The sequence below is a fragment of the Typopeltis vanoorti genome, chromosome 18, assembly GCF_054136105.1.
Source record: "Typopeltis vanoorti isolate ZY-2024b chromosome 18, IOZ_Tvanoo_1.0, whole genome shotgun sequence".
Lineage (NCBI taxonomy): Eukaryota > Metazoa > Arthropoda > Arachnida > Uropygi > Thelyphonidae > Typopeltis > Typopeltis vanoorti.
In genome coordinates, this window is record NC_143566.1 from 103,984,442 (window position 1) to 104,011,958 (window position 27,517).

Here is a 27,517-nt window from a genome sequence, read left to right on the forward strand (position 1 = left end):
TTGTATAAATCTGTAACGATTATAGAATAATACATTACTTGAAAATTCAAGCGTGGAATGATTTTCTCTAATAATACTTCAAAAACAATTCTCAGCTGTACTCTTGAAAATAGGTACTCCTATAAGGAAACACTGCATATAATATTCCCGAGTTGCTTTATAAGCGCAGCATTTTTCATTTTATTTTTTAAGAGACTAGCAAACGATAAAGCGACCAGCATTCAAAGCGCCACCTAAGATTTCGTTGTTTCTTTATGCTATTTTCAAATTAGAATGAAATTTGCACACTTGTGTAGAGGTAAAGAATAACAAATATTTTCAATTTCGTAATTTAATATTCAGTTTAATCAAAGGCATGAATAAAATCTAAACAAACACTTATACATGTAAGAACATTTCGATTCAAAATGATTGCACAGTAGGTTTTTAAAAAAGTCATAAGCGGTTACTTCCTGCTCTAGTTTACGAAGTAAAATCTAATTTTCGGGATGCGAACAAATTTATTATGTTGGCGATTCGGAACGTTTATAATAGTCTCAGCCCCCCCCCCCTCATATTTCCTTCATACTCTATTATTATAGCTGTTATTAACAAATTCATAAAAATTATTATTATTCACTAAAATGATTATTTTAAGTAATACACATTATCGCTGTATTTCTTTTATTCAGTGTTTATTATTTAAAAGACCAGCAAAATATGCAAAATGTAATCACATAACACCGACTTTCGCTTAACTGAACGATTAATGAATCAGAACAACCTTTCGTCTGATTTCGATCGGATAAACTGGAAATCTCACGTGTTAATCTTAGAATGCAGTCCAAATTAGGCTGCATACTTCTCTTCGTTTATCAGTGACGTCATTGGGCTTCACAGATTCCAAATCGAACCTTGACTAGTCATGGATCATTGGACTACTAACCTTACAGCGTTGAGATGATGGGTGAAGGCAACGGGAGCTTGGAGGTCGTCTTATCATGCTGACGGTTGAGAAAGGAAGTGCAATCAAAACGATAAACGTGTTTAATATTATATACAAATGACTATGTGTGTGTATATATATATATATATATATATATATATATATATATATATATATCGAAGTGCCTAAATTGGTATTTAAACATGCAACGAGATTCTACAAATACGCATACACACAAACAGGAAGATTGCATTAATACATGGAACCGAAAGGACTAATATTTCGGTGAGATTAACTTATTTTTCCTATTAAAAAAGTTGGTGGCACGTTTTATTTTTAAAATGTATTTATTTATAGAGCGGAAGGCTAATTATTTTCCCAATCGAGCTTCCGCAGCAATTTGTATGACAAGCACTTGTTGAACTATAATTGCTAACGCATGCGTGATGACAACTAGGCCATCGATTTTTGTGTACATCATTGCTTGTTACAACTTTTTTTTTTTTTTTTTTTTTGGAGAAAAGGCGTAAATCGACTTGTTACTTTTACCCAGAATGGAATTGGGTCGATACCTGAATAGGAATAAGTGAAGCTATTTTTTTTTGTTGCAATAAAGGAAAAAAAAAAAAAAAAGATGACGTCGAAATTGTAGTAATAGATATGTTGAAAGCTTCACGCTGATGCTTTTGCTTCAAAAAACTACCAAACGATAAAACGGCCTTCATGCATATTTTCGGGAATTAAATTAAAATGGAATTTGCGAACGAAAATACGTTACCGTGAATGTAAATAAATTAGATATATTTGTATATTTTTCAGTTTTTAAAGATATAAATTTGTGATATTTGTGTTATTTTATTTTTTATTTTTTTTAGAATTTCTTATGAGTTTTGATTTTAACCGTTACTGCAGTTAAGTTCAAAATCTAGCAATTCTGCCTCAAAAATCTACCAAGCGATTAAACAGCATTATGCAAATTTCTGGAAATTACCAAAAGGGGATTAGCAAACGAAAATTTAATAAATTCGATTTTTGTTATATTTTAAGTGGTTAAAGAAATAAATGTGAGATATTTTTCGAATTAATTTTTAGTGTGTTTTTGAATTTTGAATTTAACTTTTCATGCAGATTTTCAGTCATAGGATTGTAGAATCCTTCCCTATTGTAATCATCCCCCACTTTTTTTTTTTTTTTTTTCTGTCAACTTAAGCAAAATATTTGTGTAATTATTTTAATGTTTCTTCATTCAGTGTCCATGGCTTATCACTTCAAATTAATGTAAAGAATACGTAATTTTACTGATTGTCATTGGAATTACTAATAGCAGTAGAATTGCGTACAATCCTTTTATTACTTGGCGTCCTGCCATATTTCCGTATGACGTCAGACCTTTCACAGTTAGTTGTACACGTGGGTTTAGTAGACTTTCATACATGTGAGCCCGCGCTGTTACTTTGTCTTTCCACAAGAGCGGCAATTATGGCAGTCTGTGAGCCATGAATGAATTCAACCCAAGTTGTAGCTAGCGAGACAAAATTAAGGTATGTGGTTCTTTATTTTGCCCAAACGATTCTGGATATTCTGTTATGTTTAGGGTATTAGTACCTTATGTGAAAAAGGACTAAATGTTAAATTATTAAAAGGGGTTAACGGGGGCGAATTTTATTAAACTGGAGTTAAGGAATTTATTTTTATTTTATAAATATACTGTATAGTGGTTCTCTTCGCTTAACAGCCATACTATGAAACCAAACATTGCGAATCGGAGAGATTGGGATTGGAGAAAGGTGTTGAGGGGGGGGGGAACAGTTTATAATGCTGACTCATTACTTAAAGTCTTTAGAATTGTGACACTATTGGTTATAATATTTATTATAATGATTTTTATATTTTAATAATGGACTGGATTCAGGGTTGTCTATTTTTACAGCACTTTATGCTTGCAATAGAAGGCCAAGATATACGCGACATACTGCATAGACGATGCGATTCAAGTATTTTTTATTTATTTAAAATATTCATTTACAAATTTATGATTGATTGGTAAAATCTATATCTACGCTATTGATTATTAACCCCTGATTTTTTTCCCCCTTCTTTCAGATGAGCTGTCAGATTGGTTGAAAAAACCTGCAGTGAATCGTATAAAAGAATACGGGTAGTCGGAAGACCAATACTCTGATTAAATATTCTCGAGTCATAAATCATGGCAGCCCCTATTTACAAGGACGTTGTCATAATAGGTAAGCGTTGCATAATGACTTACTATTGAAAAATTAATTTAGTTTATAAATGGGGAAAAAATAGAATAATAATACAAAAAGGGAATTCGATTGTAGTGCCATCCCCCCCCCCAAAAAAAAAACGGGATATTTGAGAAGTGTATTCCTCCTTACATTTTAATTACGAATATACATAACTTCAGCTATTCGTAACCAGGACTTTTAATTCTAGTATGACTTAACTCTGATCCCTCCTACCATTTTTATCCTTTTATTCGCATCTCGTTTTATTTATTTTTATTCATTTTGTCCTTTTAGTCGATACGGGACTCAGTCAAAAAAGACTGATGTTCCTTTATTCCACAGACCTGAGCATTCCTCAAGTACGTGTGATGTGAGGTGAAATAAAGATTTATAACAATTTTGACATATTTGGGTAGTGTCGGTGTTAACGTCTGTGTGCTGGTTGTCATGTTGACCGGTTTAGTTTAAAAACGCAAACAACTATTGTCGAGTCAAAATTGCTCCGCTACTTCTTCCAGGTGAAAGTCAGTTTTCTTTTCTTTTTTTTTATATTTTTAGGCTCGTGTGTGAATTTTATCGCTGCATTCTCGTCGATCTCTAACATTTCCCAGCTGTCTCGACATTTTCCCATTTAGTTCAAAAGACCCGGATTCGAATCCCGTGTAGAATGAGGTATTTTTATAAGGATCTTTCATCCGAAAATGAAATAATACGGAAGTGGAAGAGCTTTTCTTCTTGGAAACTCAAGTGTTTCATCCCAGTAAAGCTCAGTCAACCATATTGGGTTGGTAGAACTTTGTCCGTTTGCCACTGCTTGTCGCCGAAATCCAGCCATCCTCCCTTCCTGTTTGACGCTCATCAACCCATAGTGTACTGTTCAAACTTGTGAAACCAGAATAGAGTAATTAATCCTTGTTCTGTGGTCTCCTGTGTCTAAGTGCGCATGTTCTTCGGACTGTTTTCCTGTTTTGCCGATTGAAAATTCCGAGTTCCCTGGAGGATACTCTCCACTTACGGATGAGATCGTCTAACTCACCTTCAGTTGAATTACCTTCATCCAGGTTCTTCGCATCTTGCACGAGGTTCTAACCTGGATCTTTCCAATTAAAGTGCATCGTCGATTCACACTGCATTATGGAAGTCCTGCTCAAAACTCATAGACGACTTAAAGTGGATTTCGTAAATCGACTGTTATGTTAATGATGTGCGGGTCGCATAATTTACAAAAAAAAAAAAAAAAAATGTATATTGGACCCGTTAGACAAAGAAGTCATTCTTTCAAATGAAAAAAAAAAAGCATGTAAACTAGGAAGAGTCATCTTTTATGAATGATCGGAGGATAGGACAAGAAAAAGGACATCCTCGCAAGTGAAGATGTCGACAGGTTTAGAAGTCAGATAGAGAAGTGTGTCGTCGACTGACGTATCTTGAGTCAGATGCCTTTCGCGAAGTTGCGCAAAGCGTCCGACGAAAATCTGAAGACGTTTGGATCGAACGTTCCAAGGAAAAAAATAAATAAATAAACCAGTTGGATCCCGATTTGGCTTTTGTTGGGAAGAAAATTTGTATATTGGAAATTTTTTTTTTTTTCACTTGGTTAGACTATAATAAATTTAGTTTAATCCTTTATCCAAGTATAAGCAAACAAACTTTGCGTCTGAAGTATCTTCAGGAATGAGGCAACTCGTGGTAAAGGTGGAATAAGTTCTCATCACTTTCCTTAGTATCCCATATTGCAAAGCATATTTCCTTGCGGAGATGTAAATGCTATGCATTATGGGAAGGGTTATTATCCAGACCAGTTTCTCTGTTTAAGTGCGGGGTTATCTCTCCAAATACTCGTGAGATCACCCAACAATGAGCGACCCGCAGGATCAAAAACTCAGCGTTGGTTCTAACCCCGTGGCAAGCTCACCCCACCACTGAGCAGAGCTGCTCATATTTCATCTGGTGGGGGGGGGGGTAACAGCAACAGCCGTGCCCCAGTTAACTTCATGGGCTACAGCATTGCGATTCATCACCCAAGCTTCCATCCGGTTTCAACCTTTATTCAGGTCCCGTCAGTGGGAGTCAGACCCAGAGGTGATACCCAAGGTGGACAAAGTTTCACATCACTTGCCTTAATATCCCATAATGGAAAGCACATCTATAATACTATGCATTAACCAAGTGGAAAAAAAAAACAAACTTCCAACATCTTTCTCTAATCCAAAGTAATTTAATAATAAGGATGAAACCGGATGGAAGCTTGGGGGATCTCACGAGTTTTTGGAGAGGTAACCCCGCACTTAAACAGGGAAACCGGTCTGGGTAGTGAACTTCCCATAATGCATAGCATTATACATCTCCGCAAGGAGACGTGCTTTGCATGATGGGATATACTAAGGAAAGTGATGAGAACTTAGTCCACCTTTGCCACGAGTTTCCCCAGTCCTGAATATACTTCAGACGCAAACTTTGTTTGCTTACACTTGGATAAAGGATTAAACTAAATATATAAAAATTTGTATATCTGAAATCCGGGAATACTTTAAATGTTTTATAAAATTGAAAATCCAAATGATCATTTTGATGTTGTGAACATATAATTATTGTATTTCACACACATTAAATATACAATTGCAGTTTATGCTTATTCGATTTCGAATTGTTCCATACTCATCTCAGTCTTGGCTCCAGTAGCGTAGCTGGATTTTTGGCGTCTTTCGCAAATTGGTAACTGCGTGCCTTTTTTTTTTTTAGTGTGACAATTTCGATAATTGGTGAAATGTGTCACTAGCGCCTTGGTAACTATCCCCAGCATGAGGTAGTTGACGTAACACCGTGTGTTCTCTGGTCGATTTGTCTGTTTTGTGGGCTAACCCACATTCAGTTGAACCTTTCTATAAATGATCTTTACGTCCCGAGACAAACAGATTTGATCTCAGAATTCTAACTAGTTTTAGCTGAATAGATTTGAATTTCATTTCTTAAAGTCGAGCTAAACGTAAAATCGATAAACAATATGTAGAAGACATTTGATTTACGAATGAAATAATAAATAAACATTAAATTGAGAACCCTAAATAAAGAGTCCAGCAACATCTGTTTCCTTTCGGTTACATTTTGTAACTTTTCTTGGTTCCTTTCTTAACAGGTAATGGGCCATCTGCCATTACTTTATCCTACATGCTGTCGGGAAACTGGCCTTTTTACAGTTCCTCTTCTCATCCGACTGAATTCCTGCACTATAGATTAGAAGACAATAGGGACAAGTCATTAGTTGAACAGGTAAGTTGTTTTATAGTATTATTTATTTATTTTTTGCAGAAGTGATTGTTCACTTTCTTAGAAAATTCTATGGTCGATTCTCATTGTAGCAAGCAATTAGAGCAGCAGTGTCTTGTGGAGTTTTTGTTGTTAGGATTTTTCAGAAGTTTATATTATAACGGGACATTTATGATAACGAGAGTCGCTTCTGTAGCTCTATCGATATCCTTTATTTGAAAGATTTTGAGTTCGAATCCCGTTTGCAGTATACACACACAAAGGATGGAGATAGTGTCTTCCTTCTTATGTACTGGCATTACAGCTTCTAGGCTCTAAATAGTGTAAATAGCCAGCCTGGTTGACCGAGTGGTTAGTATATCTGCTCTCCAGCCAAAAGGTTGCGGGTTCGAATCCTGCCGTGGGCATGGATGTTTGTGATTGTCTGTGAAAATACTAGTGGTGGTCAGCGGTAGATGGCGTTGGTGTAGATGAAGGTAGTTGCGGTTGATGGATTGGTGGAGACTGACTGTTTTAGAGTAGGTGTCCTCCCTCGATGAGTCTTTGGACTCCCTGGAGGTGTTACGTAATAATATTCTAGATAATAAACACCTTTTTTAGGAACTTCTCAGTTGAAGACGAGTTAGTCAGTTTCGCACGAAGACAGTTGTCATCTTGCAAAACACAAACCGTAAATGCACATTAAGACATAAACTTGCCTCATTGTCTGAGTTGCTTCCAGACAATAACAAACAGACAAACATTGTAATACTTTCTTTAAAAAAAAGGTATCTCCAAGAGCGTAATAACAGGTGTTACTGTAAGAGGAAAGGTCGTTCTGTTTAGTGCTTTTGTTACTCTTGTATTAGGTCTTCCAAAAAGTCAAAAGACATGCAGCCACGAATAACACAAAGAGAAGAGGATACAAATGATCAAGTATTTCAGAGAAAACGGTATTTGCAAAAGAACGATTAATAGATTAATTCAAACTCCACACATTTTAGATACAAACTGGAACATGAAAATATAGACAATTGTAGGAACGGGCGTTCATTCAAGCTTTTATGCTGTAATAAGAATTAAAATTTATTGGACCTACTCATCACAGTGAAGAACCACACTATTAGTTGAATACGGATTTTGGAATTTATTTCTGGTGGATGGATTGATTTCATTTATTGGTGTAAGACCATTCTGGTTATTGGAGTACTGAAATGGTTTAACTTTTCAAATTTAGTCTCTAGAAGGTTTATTCCGATTATGTACTAAATTTAAAAAGATTCGCTATGTAGCAAGTAGATGGCGCCACGTTATTTGAAGGGGCGTTACATTGTTGCTGAGGTAATATTTATCGAAAATAATGCTTCCTAAAATGCACTGTATAGATTAATAATAAAGTGTTTAGTTTATTACACTCCCCACTTCATTCAATACTACTTAAACAAAAGTAGTATTAAATATTAATGGAGTAATTATTTAAAAATTACATGATGGAATATAATTTGTGTAATATTTTATGCCTTCGCTCATATGTACATTATTTTAAATCTTACATACGTCAAGTATAGTTAGTTTTTAAACACGTGATACGTTCTATCAAAGCCTTATATGCAGATGATACAGCGATATTAGCCAGGTCTTTAAAATCGCACCTAGCAATCAAAAAACTGCAGGAAAATCTACTGAAAATTGAACAATATTTCACCAAATGGCGACTGAAAATAAATCCTCAGAAAAGCGTAGCCGTACTGTTCTCCAGAAGATCAATGCTTCCTACTGGACACGTTCTCCTGTTTAACACAGAAATCCGTTGGCAGTCTGAGATCAAATATCCTGGCATATTGTTGGACAGAAAATTGACTTTCAGCTCCCATATCAAGTCTCAATGTCTAAAGACATCAAAAATCACTGCACAGCTCTATCCTCTAATAAACAGAAACCGCAAATTGAGCACCAGAATCAAACTACTTATATATAAATTGATGATTCGTCCTTTACTCATCTATGCTTCTCCGGCTTGGAGTCATACTGCTAATACTCTAATATCCTCAAACTACAACGTGTGCAGAATAATCCTGAACGCACCATGGTTCATACGCACTGTGCAACTTCACACCGGGACACAGAAGTCCCCTATATTTATACCTTCATGCAGACTATAGCAACTAAGTTCTTTTCAATAGCATCTGTGCATCCTAATAATCTAATTCAACTAGCTGCAAATTACGACGCAACAGATTACACCAAGTACAGAAGACCAAAAGCTATTTTAAACTGCAAACTCAATGATTAATCCTCAGGCCCACTCAGGGCGAGAAACAGGCTCATTAATATTTTCCCTCTCAGAGTTTTCCTCATCAGACAGCGGGGAATATGAAAAGCATCTGCTTCACCCTTTAAGCCAATAAAGTTGAAACGTGATACGTTTATGTATGTATACCTTTTACATTGAACACCTTTTGGATGAATTCTTAAAAGGTTCCTGTTTAGGCATCTAATACTTTCATTTTCATCACACATAAACCTTCAGGTTTATGTTTAATTACTTTTTTTTTTGCTAGTCTTCCATTCGTCGTTATATTTTAATTTATAATAACAAAACACATGTTTTAATCAGAACATTATGACCTAGTGGCGTGTGTTAGGACTCTTTTGGCTTAGCAACAGTTCGTATTTCTTTCTTCTTTATTTTAACATGAAATAAACATTAAGTTAAGGGGATAATAAATCCCTCATTATTTTAAAGCCGGATACGAAATCTAAGTGTTTCATGCCGAAGCTCTTAGATTTCGATCTCTGAGTTTCGTATCCGGCTTTAAAATAATGAGTTGATGTAAGTACACTCTAAAACATGGGATTTTTAATTTGCAGAAATAAAAAATAGTACAAAATTCTGCCACCAGGGGACATTTGGCGCTATAAGCGCTTGATATTTGAATAATCTCACTGTTCCTACTGACGAGTTGGTGGATATAAAGAAGACCGCAACGGATTCGCGTCATTCTGATAAGACGCGAATTTCCTCATCAGACAGCGGGAAATAAGGTCAGATCCACAGCACCCGCTGTGGATCTGACCTTACCGTAACGTGCGTTGCTAGTCAAGCTTTACTGTGAACAACGTGGTAACGCTAATGCCGCGCTTCGAGAATTCCGGCATTTGAAGGACAGAAAAATGGTCTAATGACAATAACAAATCCTAGAAAAATGATTTTACGATTTGAAAATGGCGGATCTGTCCACCTCGTTCGACTGATCTCAACCCCGTGATTTTTGGTTGGGAGACCATCTGAAAGTGGTTCCATCGAACCACTGTTCGCATCACCTACATCTCTTCACGAACACGAAACTTGATTTGTTGTATCTCTGTTAGTCATTGCTGTTTAATTAAGCCCAAACCACGCGATTCTAGCGCCGGATGTCCCCTGGTGGCAGAATTCTTTCTCATGAGAACACATTCATGAGGACCACCCAATCCTTTTCCAGCCAACCAGACTGGACTGCCCGGTTGATCAGAAATAGGCCAACAGTAGCGATATCCTCTTATTGGGATTATTATCGTGGACATCACGCTTTTTCTCATCCCCACTTAACACACTTTGATAGCGAATTCTTACCTGGGGGATTGTTTGTGACCAACTATTGCCCCACATAGTGATAATGTAAGCCCATGGATCTGGCCTCTTCCACCAGGACGACGTCCAATGTCACAAGGCTCGCATTGAGCAGGCATCGCGTGATTCAAAGATCATATTCAAGCATTCCTTGTGACTCTCCCTTCTCCTCTTTAATTCTGATTTGAATCCCATCGAACATTTGTGGAACGCAGTGTCTGGCAGTCGCTGACCTCTGTATGTTATTCTGTCCTGTTAGTTCAGAATGGAATGAGTCAATTCAGTTAACTTATTTAAATTTGTGTTAATGACTTTGAAATCAAAGCACTTGTTAATAACTGAACATCGAGAAAACTGTGGAAGGGTATATTATGACGATAAACATTAATAAATTAATTAAAACTGATTTAAAAGGGAAGTTCATTTATCACCAATGTATTTTTGAAAGTGGAGCATACGAGATAACAGGGGATGTTTTATTAAATTGTGCACTTCGGCCACTGATTTGTCATATGACCTTGTTCGTAAGTAGTAACTTGTCCGGACATGCCAGAAATGAATCGCATAATACATCTGTAAATATCGTAACACAGCAAAGTTTTCTTTATATTCTACATTGTAATAGAGTTTTCATGATATTTTAACCAAAGATTGTGTTAAGCGATTAGCTGCTGCATCAGTCTAATACACGGTAGCTTCATTAATCCCTTTTTGTTTCAGGATCTGCGATATTTGAGTGAAGGATTGGAGGGTCGTTCCAGCAATCCAGTATCGGTGCTTTTTGACTGTCTTATCCACCCCGAAGCAGACCTTGGAATAAAGAATGCTTCTGCACTTAGCTGGCACTTCAACCCGGAGTGCGAAGTTGATCATGTGGTGATTGGCAAAGCTTTACCAGGTGGCGCATGGCAGGTAAAAATTTAACTTTGTGTTTTACGTTTTAACAGCTTCTTAGAATACTGGTTTACGATAATCGATTAAACTTTTTTTTCAAAGAGAAATTACGTGATGGGTTATATGAAAATATTTTAAGAATTTACTCCAATTATTATCGTGTTTTATTGATGGCGAGCATTGTTTGGAAAGAAATCAGCGGGCACTTCTACGAGGTGCATCGTGCTATGTAACGAGTCACGCGTTTGTAGCTGGTATAAATTGGAGGAATATGATGCTCCCAAGTCAGTGCGTCCGGGCGAAATGGCTAAAAGAAGGAAATGGACGGAGTTTGAAAGAGGCCTTGTGATAAGAATCCATCTTGCAGGCCTATCTGTTCGGCAAATTATCCATCCCAGGTCAACAATTAGTGATACTCTACCGAGATGGAAGCGTATGGAGTCAACTGCAAGTGCTGTTCGCAGAGAACGACCCATCACACTCACCGAACGTGATCGTAAGATGCTACGAAAGATAATATGTAAAAAACCGACATTCTTAGTCATCCACACGATGGATGCGGAGTTCCGGGCATCGCCTGGAACACGAATCTACACAAAAACATTCAGAACCGAGTGCTCACAACATCGATTTCCTTGGTCTGATCGCAATATGCAAGCCCGACATTTCCAGAAGCAACAACGTCGTCTTCAGTAGTGCAAAGAGTGTGTACAGTGGATCGATGAATCAAGCTGTACCCTCTACCGAGCAGACGAACGGGTGTGTCGGATGCCTGGTGAACGTCTCTTACCAGAGTACGTAAACAGGAACAATGAAATCTGGAGGTGGTAATGGTGTGGTCCTGGTTTGACCTCGAACCTGTTCGTGTTGCCACAATCATCGAAGTCCGACAGGTATCTGAACAATGCACTGCTTCCTACTTTGTGGCGTTTCTATGGTACTGACCATTGTCTTTCTTTCAGTAAGACATTGCACCACGTCATAAGCCTGCTGCTGTGACTGTATGATTTGTGGACTGAAACGTCACCACACTTCACTAGCCTCCACAGAACTCTGGTCTCAATCCTATTTGAGCATCTGTGGGATGAACTGGTGCAGACGGTGAGGTCCAGGACCTCATTACACGCCTACAAGGCGTGTAATGGATATGGAGGCAAAATGGATATTCGAACTAACGTTATTTCAAATCCGAATGTTTGTTGAAAGTTTCGAAAGTTGACCTGACAGCTTACGAGAATACAATCCTCGGCATCCGTGAGTTGCCTTAGCTTGCACTACTTAAAAGACATGAGCGCTGCCCAAGTGTCGACTCTCGGTCACTTATGAAAAATACATTTTCTTTGACATTTCGATTTCCTTAGCACTGAAAGAGATTTTGCTCTCTTAAGGTTTCTGCCTGGCCTCTGAAGTGAACCAACCAGTTCAAAACAGCTGTCAGACCAGTGAAACCTTTCATCAAATGCATTAATAAAATATAAATACATGACTCTAATATCTGTACAACATAATCCGAATTTTGTTTTATTTTAATTTATTTGCGATTGTCTTAGCCTGGTCGCATATATAGCAACTACATTCAAACCAGAGAGATTTTTAATTTGGGATCTTTATTGACTTAAAAAATAAAAAACAAGAAAGAAATCTGAATCAGGCTGGTTTGAAATATACATGAGAACAACATATGGTGATAAAAATCAGTTTACTCCTGTTCACATTCCTTGTTTAGATTCGTAATTGAACGAGATAAAATTATTGATTTAATTATTTCTCGATGTTTGTTCAGCAAGCCTGTGTATCACAGAATATTTCACTGAGTTAAACATTTTTTTTTTTTTTTTTTTTTGAGTCGAGACGTTTTTGAAATCGGAGCTTAGATATCACAATGCTATTACATATTTAACGTTACGAATCGAGGATTTAAATAAAATATCCGAAGTATATAATACAACATATATACACCAAGTTCTTAAAAGAACTGGGAGATGGACTGAGTCCTTGACTCTTTATCCCGTCATCTGAATGAAGAAAATCTGTGTGGATGGGGTGTTATTGAGCTAAACGCTCTGGCCATGGCTGGGTAATGGCAATAGCCGAGCCTCAGTTAAAACTTCGTTGGCTACAGCATTGCCATTTGTTACCTGGAAGTCCTAAAAAGGACTGATTACCGCCTATATATATATATATACATATACATAAAATCAAAATTGCTAACCAATGTAGTATTTTCCATATATAATAAGCAATGTGGTTTAGTATAAAATTCTAATCGCACGTTGGGAATTTATTAGCCTTTGAAAGATTTCTGTACTTATTTAGAAGCATATTATAGTTCACACAAAATTATATTATGATCCTTTATTTTCTACGCTTATCTAACACTGATAAAGTTTAAGATTATAAGGATGGGATTGAACAGTTAAAATGAATATTATTCAATATTAATTGAATAGATCTATTCTTTCCACACTTAGTTCCTAAAGAAAATAACTTTCTTCGAAAAAATAAAATTCCAAATCATAAGTTTCCCGCAATTGCTGTATCCTTCATTATATAACATTTTTTAAACCATTAAATGCAATTTTTGTGAAATTTTAAAAGTATAAATTTTGTACATAAAAGAAATTTCTGATTTTGAAAACAGCGCCCACTGGTGCGAAAATCTTATTCATAAAATATTTTTAAAATACAAAATTAAATTCTAAAGATGAAAAAATTGTTTATTGATATCGAACTCAGTATTTGCCTATTTGTATAATTTTAAATATTTTCCTCTCTAGAAAATGGAAGGTGGAACTCTTACTATTAGTTTGGGATCCTGGATGGAACTACCAAACCTTGGTATCAGAGAGTGGGATGCAGCAAGAAATAGGTACATTTCCCTTTTAACTGTATTATTTAACTCTGATCGCTATCTTAAGTACTCGTATTTTTTTTGCACACTTAGCGTGGTTTCCATCGATACAAATAGATGGCGCCACTGTATTAGTAACTTAGGTAGCGTAACGAGTTATTGAAATTGTTGCTTCAAATTCGAAGTCGCATGCATAACCTTTCTAAACTTTAATTATTTTGTTTAATATATTAATTGATTTAAAGAATTTAATTATTATTCTTTAATTAAAGAATAATAATGAAAGTATTCTGTATTGTGCATTTTTAAAGTAATAATGAGAATTTAAATTCGTTTAACGGCCTGTTTTTAATTTTTATCATTTTAATTTTTCAGAACCAAATGTGGTGTTTCCGGGTTACGTCAGAAGCGAGCAACAGTCAGAAGTGTAGCAAAATATTATTGTGATTATGTAGAACATCAGGGTCTAAGCAAGTACTTTCTTAATGGAGCCATAGTAACCTCTGTACAGAAGGCGTTGCCAAATGGCTTCATTCCAAATGGCTTAAACCACGACATATCTTCAGCATGGGAAGTTCGCGGCAATAAACTGATCCATTGTAAAGATACAGGCGAGATGATACCGCAGGACTTTTGCTACATAACTCAGCATGTTGTGCTAGCAACTGGAAACTCGGACCAGCCGAAAAGGCTACAAGTTCCAGGTGAGGATTTGCCTTTTGTGTTGCATTCCTTATCTCAGTTGGAGGATCTAATTCAACAAGGGACTCTTTCTTCTACATCGGGAAATCTGCTTGTAGTCGGAGCTGGACTTAGTGCAGCCGATGCAATTATTGCTGCACATTTTCATAATATTCCGACCGTTCATGTGTTTCGTCGACAGGTTGATGATCCCGAATTGATTTTCAATAAGCTACCCCAAAATATGTACCCAGAATATCACAAAGTATATCAGATGATGAGAGATTTTTCCGGAGAATGTTATGATGGTTATAAACCTTACTCCCAATATCAAGTAATGAAGATTCTACCCGACGGACACGTTTTGTTAATGCCCTTCAAGAAAGAAGGATTGCCGGTATCAATCCAGGTGTCATACGTTCTAGTACTCATTGGTATGCGTCCTGATCTTTCCTTTTTGCCCATGGGATCTATGAATTTGGGGATTCATCCAGAACTACCATTGGACTGCAAGTACAATCCAGTAGATGTTGATCTTTATACTCACGAGTGTGCTCGTTATCCGGGTATATTTGCTATGGGACCACTAGTTGGTGATAACTTTGTTCGTTTTGTTCAAGGAGGGTCTCTTGCCATAACCAATTATATCCACCGCAAGTGGAAGAGGACTGCTAAATGAAATGTCGCCTTTATTCCTTCTCTCTCTCTCTCTCACCTGTGTTGATGTTTTTTGAATTATGCAGATTATAAACACTGTTGGCACTTATTTAAGGACCATTTAAAATCCACGTTCATTTTTTAAAGAACTTGGAACACCACACAAACATTCGTTGAACGTGGGCAGCAAGATCTGATATTTCAGTTGTAGATTAGTGCATCCACATGGGGACCAGAACTCCTAAGTTATACTATTACGACGAAGTTGACATATTTTATACGTTCACTGTTGTTGCCCATGTATATTTTTCAATATGTTTCTGGTGTTAATGCATCGTATTCTTTGTCATTGTACAGAAAGTAATTATATTAACACTGTTATGTGTCAACACTCTAGATCGAACTACAACCTATTTTGTATACGTAAAACTCTGTCGATAAGAATGCAGCAGTTGTATAATGAAGATAGCAAATATGAATTGGATAAGAAATATGGAACTTTGTCAAAAATAGTGCTATAAAAGTACTCGATGTTTACTTTTTAGCACAACTTTAGAACAACTGTGTCCTGTAATTTGGGACAGTGTAAATATGTGATATCGATTACGTATGTTTGATTTGATATCAGAATCTGCATACTTTGAACTTGGTGGTTAGCACTAAAGGCTGCTAAGCACATTTTTGCCATTTTTATTTTAGTTTTTAATATAAGAGCTGGACTAATCAAATCTTTCAAAGGTGCAATAAGCAGCTTTGGAATGAAATAGATTTAATATCAACTTAATAATTCTTCCTCGGTGATATTTGAATGAACTAATTTCAACGCTTACTCTCTTAATACCGTGATGCCTCACCTATCATACTATGGTGACGTAATTAATCTATTGCTTAGCTTAATTGTGAGGTGTTATTGCTACAAATAGAAACTATTTTTGTAAGGTAGGACATTTTCATTTTATCAAAGCGAAAGACTAAAATAGTAAATGTTCCTATACGGAAAGAAAGGGTTTATTTACAAATGAGTGTACTAAATTTTTCCAGCCGTTTCTTTGAATTATTTTAAAGAAATAATCGTCCCATTCCAAGGAACCAAACGTATCTTAGGTTTGTCAAAAGTTAGGTCTTTTTATAATCAGTATTTTACATTTTCTAGTGTTTAGAAGCAATTTGTAGATTTTAGACCCGTTTATATTTGCCATGTTTTTCAAGTTGAATACTTTTTTGTATACGGATTATGGCTTGGTAATTTAGCACGGAGAATTATAATTTAGTATTTTTAAAATATATGATGAAGTATCGTATCTCGCCAGTTAGATATAAATGGGAAAACACTAGAAACATTTGTGCTTTATCAATAGCTCAATATTTGGTTAGTATGAGACGGGATGTTGGTTATGTTCATCTGCATAACACTGAGGTAGTCGTTCGTCCCAACGATATTTACAAGTGAAATGTTGAGTCCAAACATTGTTTTTATTTTCATAATTTCAAAGCTTAATTATAACGCTAAATGTAGTGCGTTGATCTTTTGCATTGCCTAAAGATATAGAACATTAACTGGTTGAATGGGATATATCCACAAGAACACCTCTCAACCATTTTATTTATTTTCTCCGCAATTCTTGCGAATCTAGAACCTTTAGACAAAGATCTAAGATTTCATATTCCGAAATTACCTTGAACAGCTTTTGAAGTACAGCAGTTATTTCATTTGCTTAGATTTTTAAGTTGACCGGTATATTTTTTATATATAAAAATGAGAAACATCGTAGTTTTTGAAATTGGAATTTTTCGCTGTTTTTGGTTGTGTACAATGCAAGTTAAGAAGCGTTTAAATGTTTGCCATTTCTAGTCCTGAGGTAATTAAGGAAGATCCTGTTAGAAGAGGACCTTGATAACAAATGCTGCCAGTTTGTTAGACAACTTTCAAGCCTTTCTAGTTTATCTTTAAATTGGGGTGATATTTTCAATTCGTTTTATAAAAGTCAGGTTAGAGGAATCTCAATAACGAAACTATGATAGTAATTAACGAATTTTGTTTTCAAATGCATTTATAAAATGTGAATTAAATTACTGTTTTAAGGCACGAAGTAGTATTAAAAAATTTTCTTGTCGGGATTTTACAATCAGCAGATTATAAGTTTTGTATATGAATAACAGATTCATTGTAATGAGTTTTTAATCTGCCTTTTTGTTTATAAGTTCACTTCTGTCTTGTAAATAGGTCATGTTCTTATTAAAGAAAAAAAAAAGCTGGTTATTGAATTGGAAATGCATTTTCAATTCTTCATAAACTCAACAAAAACACTCAAGCTACTGCGTACTTTCACTAGCCTTCTATAAACTAATTAAAAACAATACAAGAATGAAAGAAAAAAAAAACTATTTAATGGAAGTAAATATGTCAGATTACTTTGGAAACTTCAACATCCCAAGGCTAAGATTATTTGTCTGCTTGCTCAAATGATAAAACATATTTTTCTTTTTCTTGACATAGTTTCCAATAAGACAGCGATGCCTTTTTTCTCCCCTCCTCCATAATTACGATTTTAAAATAAATTTCAGCAAATGTTCTAACCCATCATGCTAGAGGTAAAGGCGAAGGTGTTTAATTCATAACTAGATGTTTTGCGATTTGCAGACAGTTCACTCCAACATGGGCCATCATTCATAGCCGATCCAACGCAATGATTTCATATACAACATGGAAAGTGACGAACTGCTATCTTCTTTGTCCTATAACACTAAAAAGACAGTTGAGTTTTGATGTAATTGCCAATTCTGGACTTTATTGTGATCAATCACAAATATAAAAACGTTTTGAGGCAAGGTAGAAATGACCTCGATGATTCGAAACAGTTATCAAGCTTAACCCATGTGATTCACCGATTGATGATTTCCTTCATCACTCACACACTGTTACTTAGAAGGAAAGTGAACCTATGCCCTTTCTTTTGCGACCACTTCCCCGTTAGTCGAACCCACGCTATTGCAGACAATGTTTTGTTTCGGTTGGGGATCACGAGATGGCAGTGGTTCTGTATCTTTTCCCTAGAGGCCGTTTATAATTAGTGATAATTTTAGACCAACGTTTCTGATTGGCTACCGGTGAAGACTGAAAAATCGTCCAGGTCTCTAAAAATTAGGGCTAACACGGCCTTGCGCACTCCCTATAGGAAATAGACGGCGTTAGTGGATTTTTCTTTTTTAATTTATAATGAAAGTTACTCGTTTACTTCTGTTCTTGCAGAGTCATTGCGGCAATCTATTTGTCATCCCAATGCTCACTTCTAAACCGAACTCTTCTTCCTCAGCCATTTTCTATCCACTGCTGGACTAAGGGCTTTCGCAAAATCCTCCATTCAATTCTACCTTGCAGTTTCTATGATACCGAGTTCCATCTACCTCTTTAATCTCAATCCTCCCATCGTCTCTTTGACCTTCCTATAGCTCTTTTTCCATCTTTGGAATACCATTCTGATATGAACTTTGTCCATTTTGAGTGTTGCTTCCTGCAACCTGACAAGCCCATTGTCATTCGGATCTTTTAATGACATTTATGTCTCTCACCCTGGTCTGAGCTCTGACCCAAGTATTTCACTTTCTATCGAGAATAGTAATACCGAGGAAGGATCTTTCCATTTTCTTCTGGGTAAATCTCAACGTGTTTGTCACGAGTGCCACCATGTGTTTTAGGCAACTATTTAAGAATGTTGCGGGTCAGTACTCGTTAGTAATAATGATCATAATGGAAAAAACAAAGATCATTTGTTTTTCCCATTAATATGGGACTTATTGTGAATGCCCCTCTGGCTGGAGCCACAATTTTGGAAGAGCAGAGCCGACAGGTTTTTTAGGGTGAGAGATCCCCGGTGTTTAATCAGTGGAAAATTAACCCACATTGCTTGTCTAAGAGGCATAACTATGACCCTAAGACAGTCTGTCAAGAACGAAATCGGCTTGCTCTGAGAATGCTTGTACAGACAGACAGAACTTCTGATCTGCAGCAATGGACCGAAGCACATCGAACTATGTGCAGGAATTGAAAAGGACCGGTATTACAGGTGCATGACTATACAGACACCATTGATTTCTGCAAAAAATCGGAAAGTTCGTCTACCAGTGTCAGGAATACGGGAAAATATCACGTGGTTTGAAGAGTCATAGACACCTTGTTCTGTGCAAGCAGAGAGTTCTAGCGGAGTCCATGAAGCAATGAACCCAGCTTGCCTTGTAAACAGAACTCAAGTTTCTGGAGGTGGTGTCATGGTGTGGGACATGTTCTGTTGGTTTGGAACGGGTCCCCTGATATTACTGGAAGCTTGGGTGACCTCCAAGGAATATCTGAACATTATTACCAATCAAATCCATCCTACAATGCTGACATTTTATCCAGCAGAGGACGATTATTTCATGAATGACGTTGCTGTCTATCCCGCAATAATTTTTCAGCGAGTATGACAGCTTCTTCCACCATCTTTCCTAGCCACCGCAAAGCCCGGATCTGAACTTCATTCAGAACTATGGGATGTTAGAAAAGACAGATCCGAGCTGAGTCCCCTTACCTAAAATTTGAGTCAGTTACAGGACTGTTTGGTGAACAACTGGTATGATGAAGACGTTGAAGCAATCTAACACTCTGTGCGATCTGTCAAACCGAATATGTTCTTAATTTGGCTAAAGGTGGTCCAACAGAGTATTACATGAAAGTTTCCAATTCAGCCAGTATGTTTATAAGAACATGCAAATGACAGATCAAATACCTTGCTGTGGTTATAATTCCAAACAATAAATCCATTTAAAATGTAAAATCATACAGCTCCCAATATTAAACTATCATCCATTCTTCTGCGTCTGTTTTTTTTTAATGCATCGCTAGGCTATTAAAGTAAATCCCAAATAACACTATACTACTCATTTGCCAAATAACTGTATTTGGCAAATGATACATTTGCCAAATACAGTTTTGGCAAATGTATTTTGCTTCCTTTAAACTACCACAATAAAATTGAACCACAGTGGGGTCCAAGGACAGAGTCGCCTGTCACCTTTATTCTTTTTGACTGTTATTAGGTATGCTGCTTGAAAAGAAGTCAAAAGATTCCGTGGGCAAGGTGCATCGTGCCACATTCAGTCACGTGTTTGTAACTGGAAGGGCTGTACTCATTTTCCTCGAAGCTCTAGGACGCTCATGGTCCCCTCCTCATTGTTTGGGCCCTTAGCTTAAGCCTGTGCATAAACATGGCCCTGGTAAACAGAATCAATTAAAGGAATACGATGCTCCCAAATCATTGCAACTATGTGCCACTGATATTTTTCTGAGAAGGGAACCAACGGAATTCGAAAGAGGCCTTGTGATAAAATGCCATGTTTCAGGTCTAACCATTTGACAAATTGTTGAAAAATTGGGCCATCGAAGGTCAAGAGTCAGTCATACCATATTGAGATGGAAGCGTATGGAGTCGACTGCTAGTGCTTCCAGCAGTGGACGACTCACCACACTCACTTTACCTGATCATACGCTACTACGAACGATATATAAAAACTGCCATTCATTGCGCGACACGTTGAATGCGGAGTTCCGGGCATCGACTGGAACACGAATCTGCACAAAACATTCAGAACATACAAAATGAGTTTTCATATAGAACTGAAATATGCAAGCCCCATATTACATGAACCAGCGTGCAGCGTTGCCCTCAGTGGCGCAAAGAGCATGTACAGTGGCAAGTAGAGTTGGAGAGTTGTGTTATGGGCAATGGTTCCTGCTTTGTGGTGTTTCTATGGAACTGATCTTTGAGCAAGACAATTCACCATGTCATAAGGCTGCTACTGCTGCTGTAACTGCGCGGTTTGCGAACACCAACGTCACTTTACTGGCCTCTGCAGTGACAGTCCTGACGTCAACCATTTTGAACATCTATAGGATGAACTGGGATCAATGAACGTCAGCCCCACAATAGTCCAAGACCTTTTTATATGTTTGCAGGAAAAACTGTCCAAAATTCCCATTGATCGCTGTCGTACGCTTTTGGGAAGTATGCCCATAGGATTGTTGCAGTCATTGCAGTGAAGGAGGTTCTACGTCTCATTAAGATGTGCGCCATGGCTGAGTGTTATCACACACTTTCCATTGACTTATTTCCAAGCAGTGTATATATTCGCTAGACTAGATATCTCTTGATATGTGGTGAATAGCGATGCATGCCACAATTTTTAATTTCTCACTCATAGTTTATACAATAACTTATGTGGTGTTCTTTGTAAAGACTATGCAAAACTAGTAAATTCACCTTCAACTGCTGCTCTGATCCTTCCCAGTTGTCACTTTATTATAAAGTATAATGCCTTTGTAACGCAGCTGGAAGAACGACCCTCGATTGGAAAAGGCCGGAGTTGCATTCTCCTCAGGGCAAGAGAAATCTTCATATGGGCCTTTTTTAACTGATGGTCTGTTAGTCCGGAAATGCGGGTATATCATCTCTCATACAAGCAAATCAGGCAGAGAATGCACAAAATTAAAAAAACAAAAATACTGTTAGTAGGCCTGTATATGGTGGATTAATGTGTGTAGGTTGGTGATGTAGAGTATCCTCTTGCGATGAGCCCTTGGACTCCAGAGAGATGTCGCGTAATAATAATAGTAATTAGATTACTGAGATATCATCTTCAGGCAATAAAATCATTTTGTGCCCCAAATAAATATTTACCCACTTTAGAATTCTAAACCATTTTTGAGACTTTAAAACTCACTTTCCAAATATTAACTGGGCTATAATTTATTGCTCCCACCAGCCTTTTTACTTGCTTCCCACTCTTTCACCACTGTGCCGAGTTAAGGTGTTATGTCAATAATTACTTCACATGCACAAAACCGTTCTTTTGCTCTTATGTCCAGATGGTTTGGGAACATCTAGTGGATGAACTGGAGGTCAATGGACGTCAACCCCACAACATTTCAAGACCTCATTACATTCTTGCAGGAAGAATGGTTCAAAATTCCCATTGATCGCTATCGTGCGCTTGTATGAAATATGCCCTATAGAAGCTGCAGTCATCACTGCAAAAGGAGATCCTACATCTTATTAAGGTGTCACACAAAATTAAAAGAAAAATACCGTTAGTAGGCCTGTAGATGGTGGATTGAGAAGTTGTAGACGGTAGGTTGGTAGTGTAGAGCAGTGCTTCCCAAACTTATGGAAGTAAAGACCCCCTTGGAAAAATTAAAATATTTCACGGCCCCCATCAAAATGAAAATCGTAATAAGACGTATATTACTATACTATTTATTATATTTATATTTAAAATATAAATACAATAATCATCATTTGAATCGCCACTTCTAATGAGCGTGTGTAGCTCAGTAGAGAGTAGTAGAAGCGTGAACTCTGACCAGAGCAGACGTGTTTTTGTGTGCTCCTTAGTGTTCGAGCGTAAGAGGATTAGTGCTGCTAAGCCTTACCAGTGCGGGCACGCTGCCCTTAATGTACCGTCTGCTTTCATACAGCATGTCGTCGATCGCGGAAAAATCTTCACTTGCTAATACAAGCTCACCTATTAAGGCTACTAGCTTTCAGCAACTACCGGAAGGAAATGTTTCATCTGGCAATACCTCTTCAAGTACCAAGGCTACTGGATCTCTGAAGGATACATCCCCAGTCTCTACAGTAACAAATCTACATAACACAATGGAACAGGCATCAGCGACCGTCTTTCAGTCACCTGCTGCCAGTACAACGAAGGATTTCAATTCAGATGTTCTCTCATCGTTGAATCTCCCAGATGAACTAGATTGGAGCAAGGCCTGCATCCTAAAGTGTGATCCTTCTGGCGCTCCATATACAGAACTGGATATCATCGAAAGTTTGAAAGGCAAGGTAAGAGGTTCCGATGTATGGCACCTTGGCTCCTTAAAGTTCAGTTATGTTTTCATAATTTCATTTAAACATGTTTCTTTGAAAGAAAAATTTGCTAAATTAAAATCGCTTAATGTTAATAACCATACATGTGAAATTATCCCCATTGTGAGATCTAGAAAATTAGATATTTTAATTCATTGGTTTCCCCCCCCCCCCAAATATCTAATAGATTAGTTGGCATGCACTTTGAATCATTTGGTAAAATAGAATGTATTGAAAATGTATCCAATATAAAAGATAAAGAATGGGCGCATGTATTATCCAACAAAAAAGATTGACTATTACATTGAATGACGATGCCAGAATAGAAAATATCCCGTACATTATAAAAGTTTCTAAAATGCCAGGCTTAGTAATCATTCCAGGAAGACCTCCTGTATGCTTCAGATGCAGGCAGGTAGGTCATCTAAGAAGAGAATGTAAATGTGAGCGATGCAAGAGAATCGGACACGATATTAAACAATGTCCAGGGCAGACATATGCCTCCATGTTGGCCGCGCGCCCTTCGGGCAGTCAACCGAACACATGCGATGAGCTTGAAAAAAGCAGAAGACTTCCAGGAAATAACCTCAAGTATTGAATATGAGGCAGAAAATCAGGTCAATGAGAGCAGCACCCCCAGGGCTTAACACCCACGGACACGAGGAATGTAATGAGAATAACTCTCCGCTAAAGGCAAAGGAAGGGATTATCCGGGCGGGCGAGGAGACTAACAGCCAAAGGTCAGTTTCAAATTCAGAAAAAGTAACAAAACCTGAAACTACAGAGAAAATAAAATCACTCCGAATAACACAAATGAAGAATTAAATAATAATTGCCCGGTTGAAGATGAAGAACTTCCAAACAGTGAAATAATTCAAACCATCTCGGTAACACAAATTACAGAAAAAAGTAAAACGGATTTAGAAAACGAAGTAGAGAAATCAGAATGGAATACTACACAGACCCCAGTAAAGAGAGCAAAAATGAATTTTACGCCTAACATTACCAAAAGCTGGAAGTCAAAACCGAAAGAAAAAAAAAATAGCTAAGTGTCCGGAAAGAAAAGGCTCTAGAAAACTTTCAACTTTCTAACTATGACTCACAATTTAAAAATCATCACACTAAATGTAAACGGGCTAAATAATAAAACATCGATTCAACTAACAGTTAATTTAATCTTTCAACACAGACCCGATATACTTATGATACAAGCCACTAGACTACACAACAACACTGACCCATCAAACAGCTTCAAATACAAGTTACAAACAATGTACCATATCGTTGCCGAAGAGGCTCAGACCAATGGAATAGGTGGAGTTACTACACTAATAAAAAAATCGGGTAACCTCCAAATATTATCCCATAATGTCTTAATCAGGCATAGAGTTCTGGAGGTCGAGCTCCTTTGGCAGAAAAAAATACACAACATAATTAACATGTATGGACCAGCCACACATAATCATTAGATCACCTTCTGGGAGGAAGTGCGACACTATATTCAACAAAAAAATAACCCAATAATAGCAGGAGATATGAACTTTACAGAACAACCACAAAAGGATCAAGAACACCCAAACTTAATTCCGCAGAAAAATTTCACAAGAGTTTTCACCCACTGTGGCCTATCAGATGCCTTCAGAATTTTGCATCCCCAAAAGAAAGAATTCACATATTTTGCACCCAGAAACGCCTCTAGAATAGACCCCATATACATCCAAACATTCAGAAATATAAAGGTCAAAACTGTACAACACACACACACACCTGTCATGTTCAGCGATCACCATATGGTGATGGCTGAACTACAATATCAACAAACAGAAACAGCTGATAAGTTTACAAACAGAAATTTCCCTCCATGGAAATTTAATAAACACCTTAAAGATGACGATGAATTCAACAATAACATAGAGAAAATAGTTGAGGAAATAGAATCCATAGAAAATGCTGTAACAGCCTGGGAGAAATTTAAACACATGACAAAACAAACAGCAATCAAAATTAGTAGAATAAAAAAGCAGCAACAAAGGAACAAACAGAACGCTGACACGAAGAAATTATCAAAATTGTATCACCACCATGACAGAAATAATGAAAACATCAGAACAGAAATAGAAGAAATTAAAAACCGCATAACAGCGAAACAGTTTCAGGAAATAGAAGGAGCGAGGCTACGTGCTGGCCTCAAAATAATTGAAAATGAAGAAGGGAAGACCTCGACAGCATGGCTGTTTGAGAAACAACGGAACGCAAAACAGAGAATAAAAACCATAACATACGAAGGCCAAACCCTAAATAAAGACTCCGAAATAATTCGTGGTGTTGAAAAATACTTTTCTTCACTATTTCAAGAAAAACCCAGCAGTCAGGAAGAAAGAGAAAGATTCCTTTCACTCCTCCCCAAAATCACCCAGCAGGAGGCTGAGGAGATCGACGCACCAATCACCGTAGCAGAATGCCGTCTTATAGTGAAACAGCTCCCGGATAACAAATCACCAGGTGAAGACGGACTAACAGGCGAATTCTATAAAGAATACTTCCCAAAATTTGAACATATTTTTATTAAAATGATCAACACGATGATTACAACACAGACAACGCCAGCAAAATTCAACACAGGACACATTGTACTACTACCAAAGGTTGGGGATCAACAGAAGTTACAAGACAAAAAACTGGAGAGGCATAACCCTACTGAATACTGATTACAAAATAATATCTAAAATACTTACAAACCGAATACAAAAGCACCTCCATAAACTTATCTCACCAGCACAATCATGTGCAGTGAAAGGAAGAAATATTCTTGACACAATAATGCACCTCCAATGCATTTGCGATTATTATAGCCTCACAGAAAATCCATGTATTGTAATGGGTCTAGATATTCAAAAGGCATTTGACACAGTTGGCCACCAATACCTGTTTGAAACACTAGACCGAATAGGAGTTGGAGTAAACTGGAAAGAAACGATTAAGCTTTTGTACAGAAACGCGGAAAGTAGGCTGATCATTAATAAAAATCTCTCAGCCTCTTTCCCAATAAAATGTTCAATCCGGCAAGGAGACCATGGCTCTATTTGTTCTAGCCCTAGAACCACTCATTATAGCCATTAACACAAACAACAATATCAAAGGAACACATATACACGGAGAAAGTGACGCCAAAATTTTGGCATATGCTGATGACGTCACTTTAACAATAGGAACACAAAAATCCTCGGACACAACACTCAAAATAATAAAAGACTTCAGCAAAGCCTCAGCACTGAATGTGAATCTGGCAAAATCCCACTGCAAAATAATTGGTAAGTGGGAAAACTAACCAAGGATTCCTTCAGGAATACAGGTGAATAATTACATACCAGTTCTGGGCATCAACATCGGAAGCTCAGAATCACACGAAGAACAGTGGAAAGAACTCCATGACGGCATAAAGAAGAAAATTAATGCAATGTGCCCTAGACAGCTGTCCGTCAGAGGAAGGGCCCGGGTTTGCAACATCTACCTAACATCTCGCCTATGGTACAAGATACACAACACCCCGTATCACGGAAGGTGGGCTGAAAAAATACACAGGCTATGCGCTACATCTGGGGCTCTCAGTATGAACCCATGCGCAGATCAACACTCTTCCATGAAGCTGGAGGTTTAGCATTGCTAAACATCCATCTGAAAACTCTCATCGGCAGGGCAATAACAGCAGCCCGAGCACACACAAAAACCTATCATGCCTAAGCGGCAACATTCTTACAAAAATGTTTGCCGCATAGGTTTATAAGCTCACTTCCAGATATAAAAAAACCAAGCCCGAGAATGTTCAAAGAAATAGCAGAAGGGTACACATATATAATGAAACACTCAGATACCGAAACCTTACTGACAATTAAACCAAGAAAACTATATAAAACATTAAGTCAAGTGACATTCCCACCTCCCCAACACAGGGAAATAAGAAAAGGAGAAATTAGGCTAAGTCCAGTGGTTAGCAAAGTTTTCCGACTTCCAATATCACCAAAACACAAAACATTCTTCTATAAAGTACACCATGCCTGTCTCCCAACAAAAATGTGGTGCGTAGCAAAAAAAAAATCCCACTACAAGGCCCAGCGAAGTGTCATTTCTGTCCCGACCCAGAAACAATATATCATATTATGATGTTCTGTAGCAAAACGTCCACAGTATGGAACACCATACAGAAATTCCTACATAAGACACAACCATTCTCTGAAAACACATTATTTTGGTTGGAAGACCAAAAAATGAAAAAAACAGAACTAATAATCATAATAATACAATGTATGCAATATGGTCCCACAGATGTGACAAAATACACGGAAGAGACACCAGACCAGACATACTAGCAAAAATTAACAATTATTTAAAGGAAATTATCATAAACACTACACAAACCAAAAGCATAACAACACAGCAATGGAGGAAACTCGGCCTAATTGAAGAAGGAGAAGAAGAAGGAAAAATAAAACTTATACCGATAAT

General features: G+C 37.2%; 1 protein-coding gene across 6 annotated transcripts in view; it reads left to right on the forward strand.

Moving 5' to 3' along the window:
- The window catches only part of LOC150097014 (oxidative stress-induced growth inhibitor 1-like), a 74,637-nt gene extending 57,264 nt beyond the window's left edge, over window positions 1-17,373 (forward strand). For 4 of the 6 annotated variants that reach the window (XM_090408015.1, XM_090408014.1, XM_090408018.1 and 1 more), the window contains exons 2-6: window positions 3,029-3,168; window positions 6,308-6,441; window positions 10,751-10,942; window positions 13,702-13,793; window positions 14,151-17,373. In XM_090408015.1, the coding sequence (XP_090264141.1) occupies window positions 3,132-3,168; window positions 6,308-6,441; window positions 10,751-10,942; window positions 13,702-13,793; window positions 14,151-15,135 (1,440 nt within the window). In that variant the 5' untranslated portion in view covers window positions 3,029-3,131 and the 3' untranslated portion in view covers window positions 15,136-17,373. Of the gene's footprint in view, window positions 1-1,161; window positions 1,211-2,341; window positions 2,467-3,028; window positions 3,169-6,307; window positions 6,442-10,750; window positions 10,943-13,701; window positions 13,794-14,150 lie in introns of those variants that run through there. The other 2 variants (XM_090408019.1, XM_090408013.1) reach the window with 2 other exon arrangements.
- The last annotated feature ends 10,144 nt before the right edge of the window (window positions 17,374-27,517 follow it).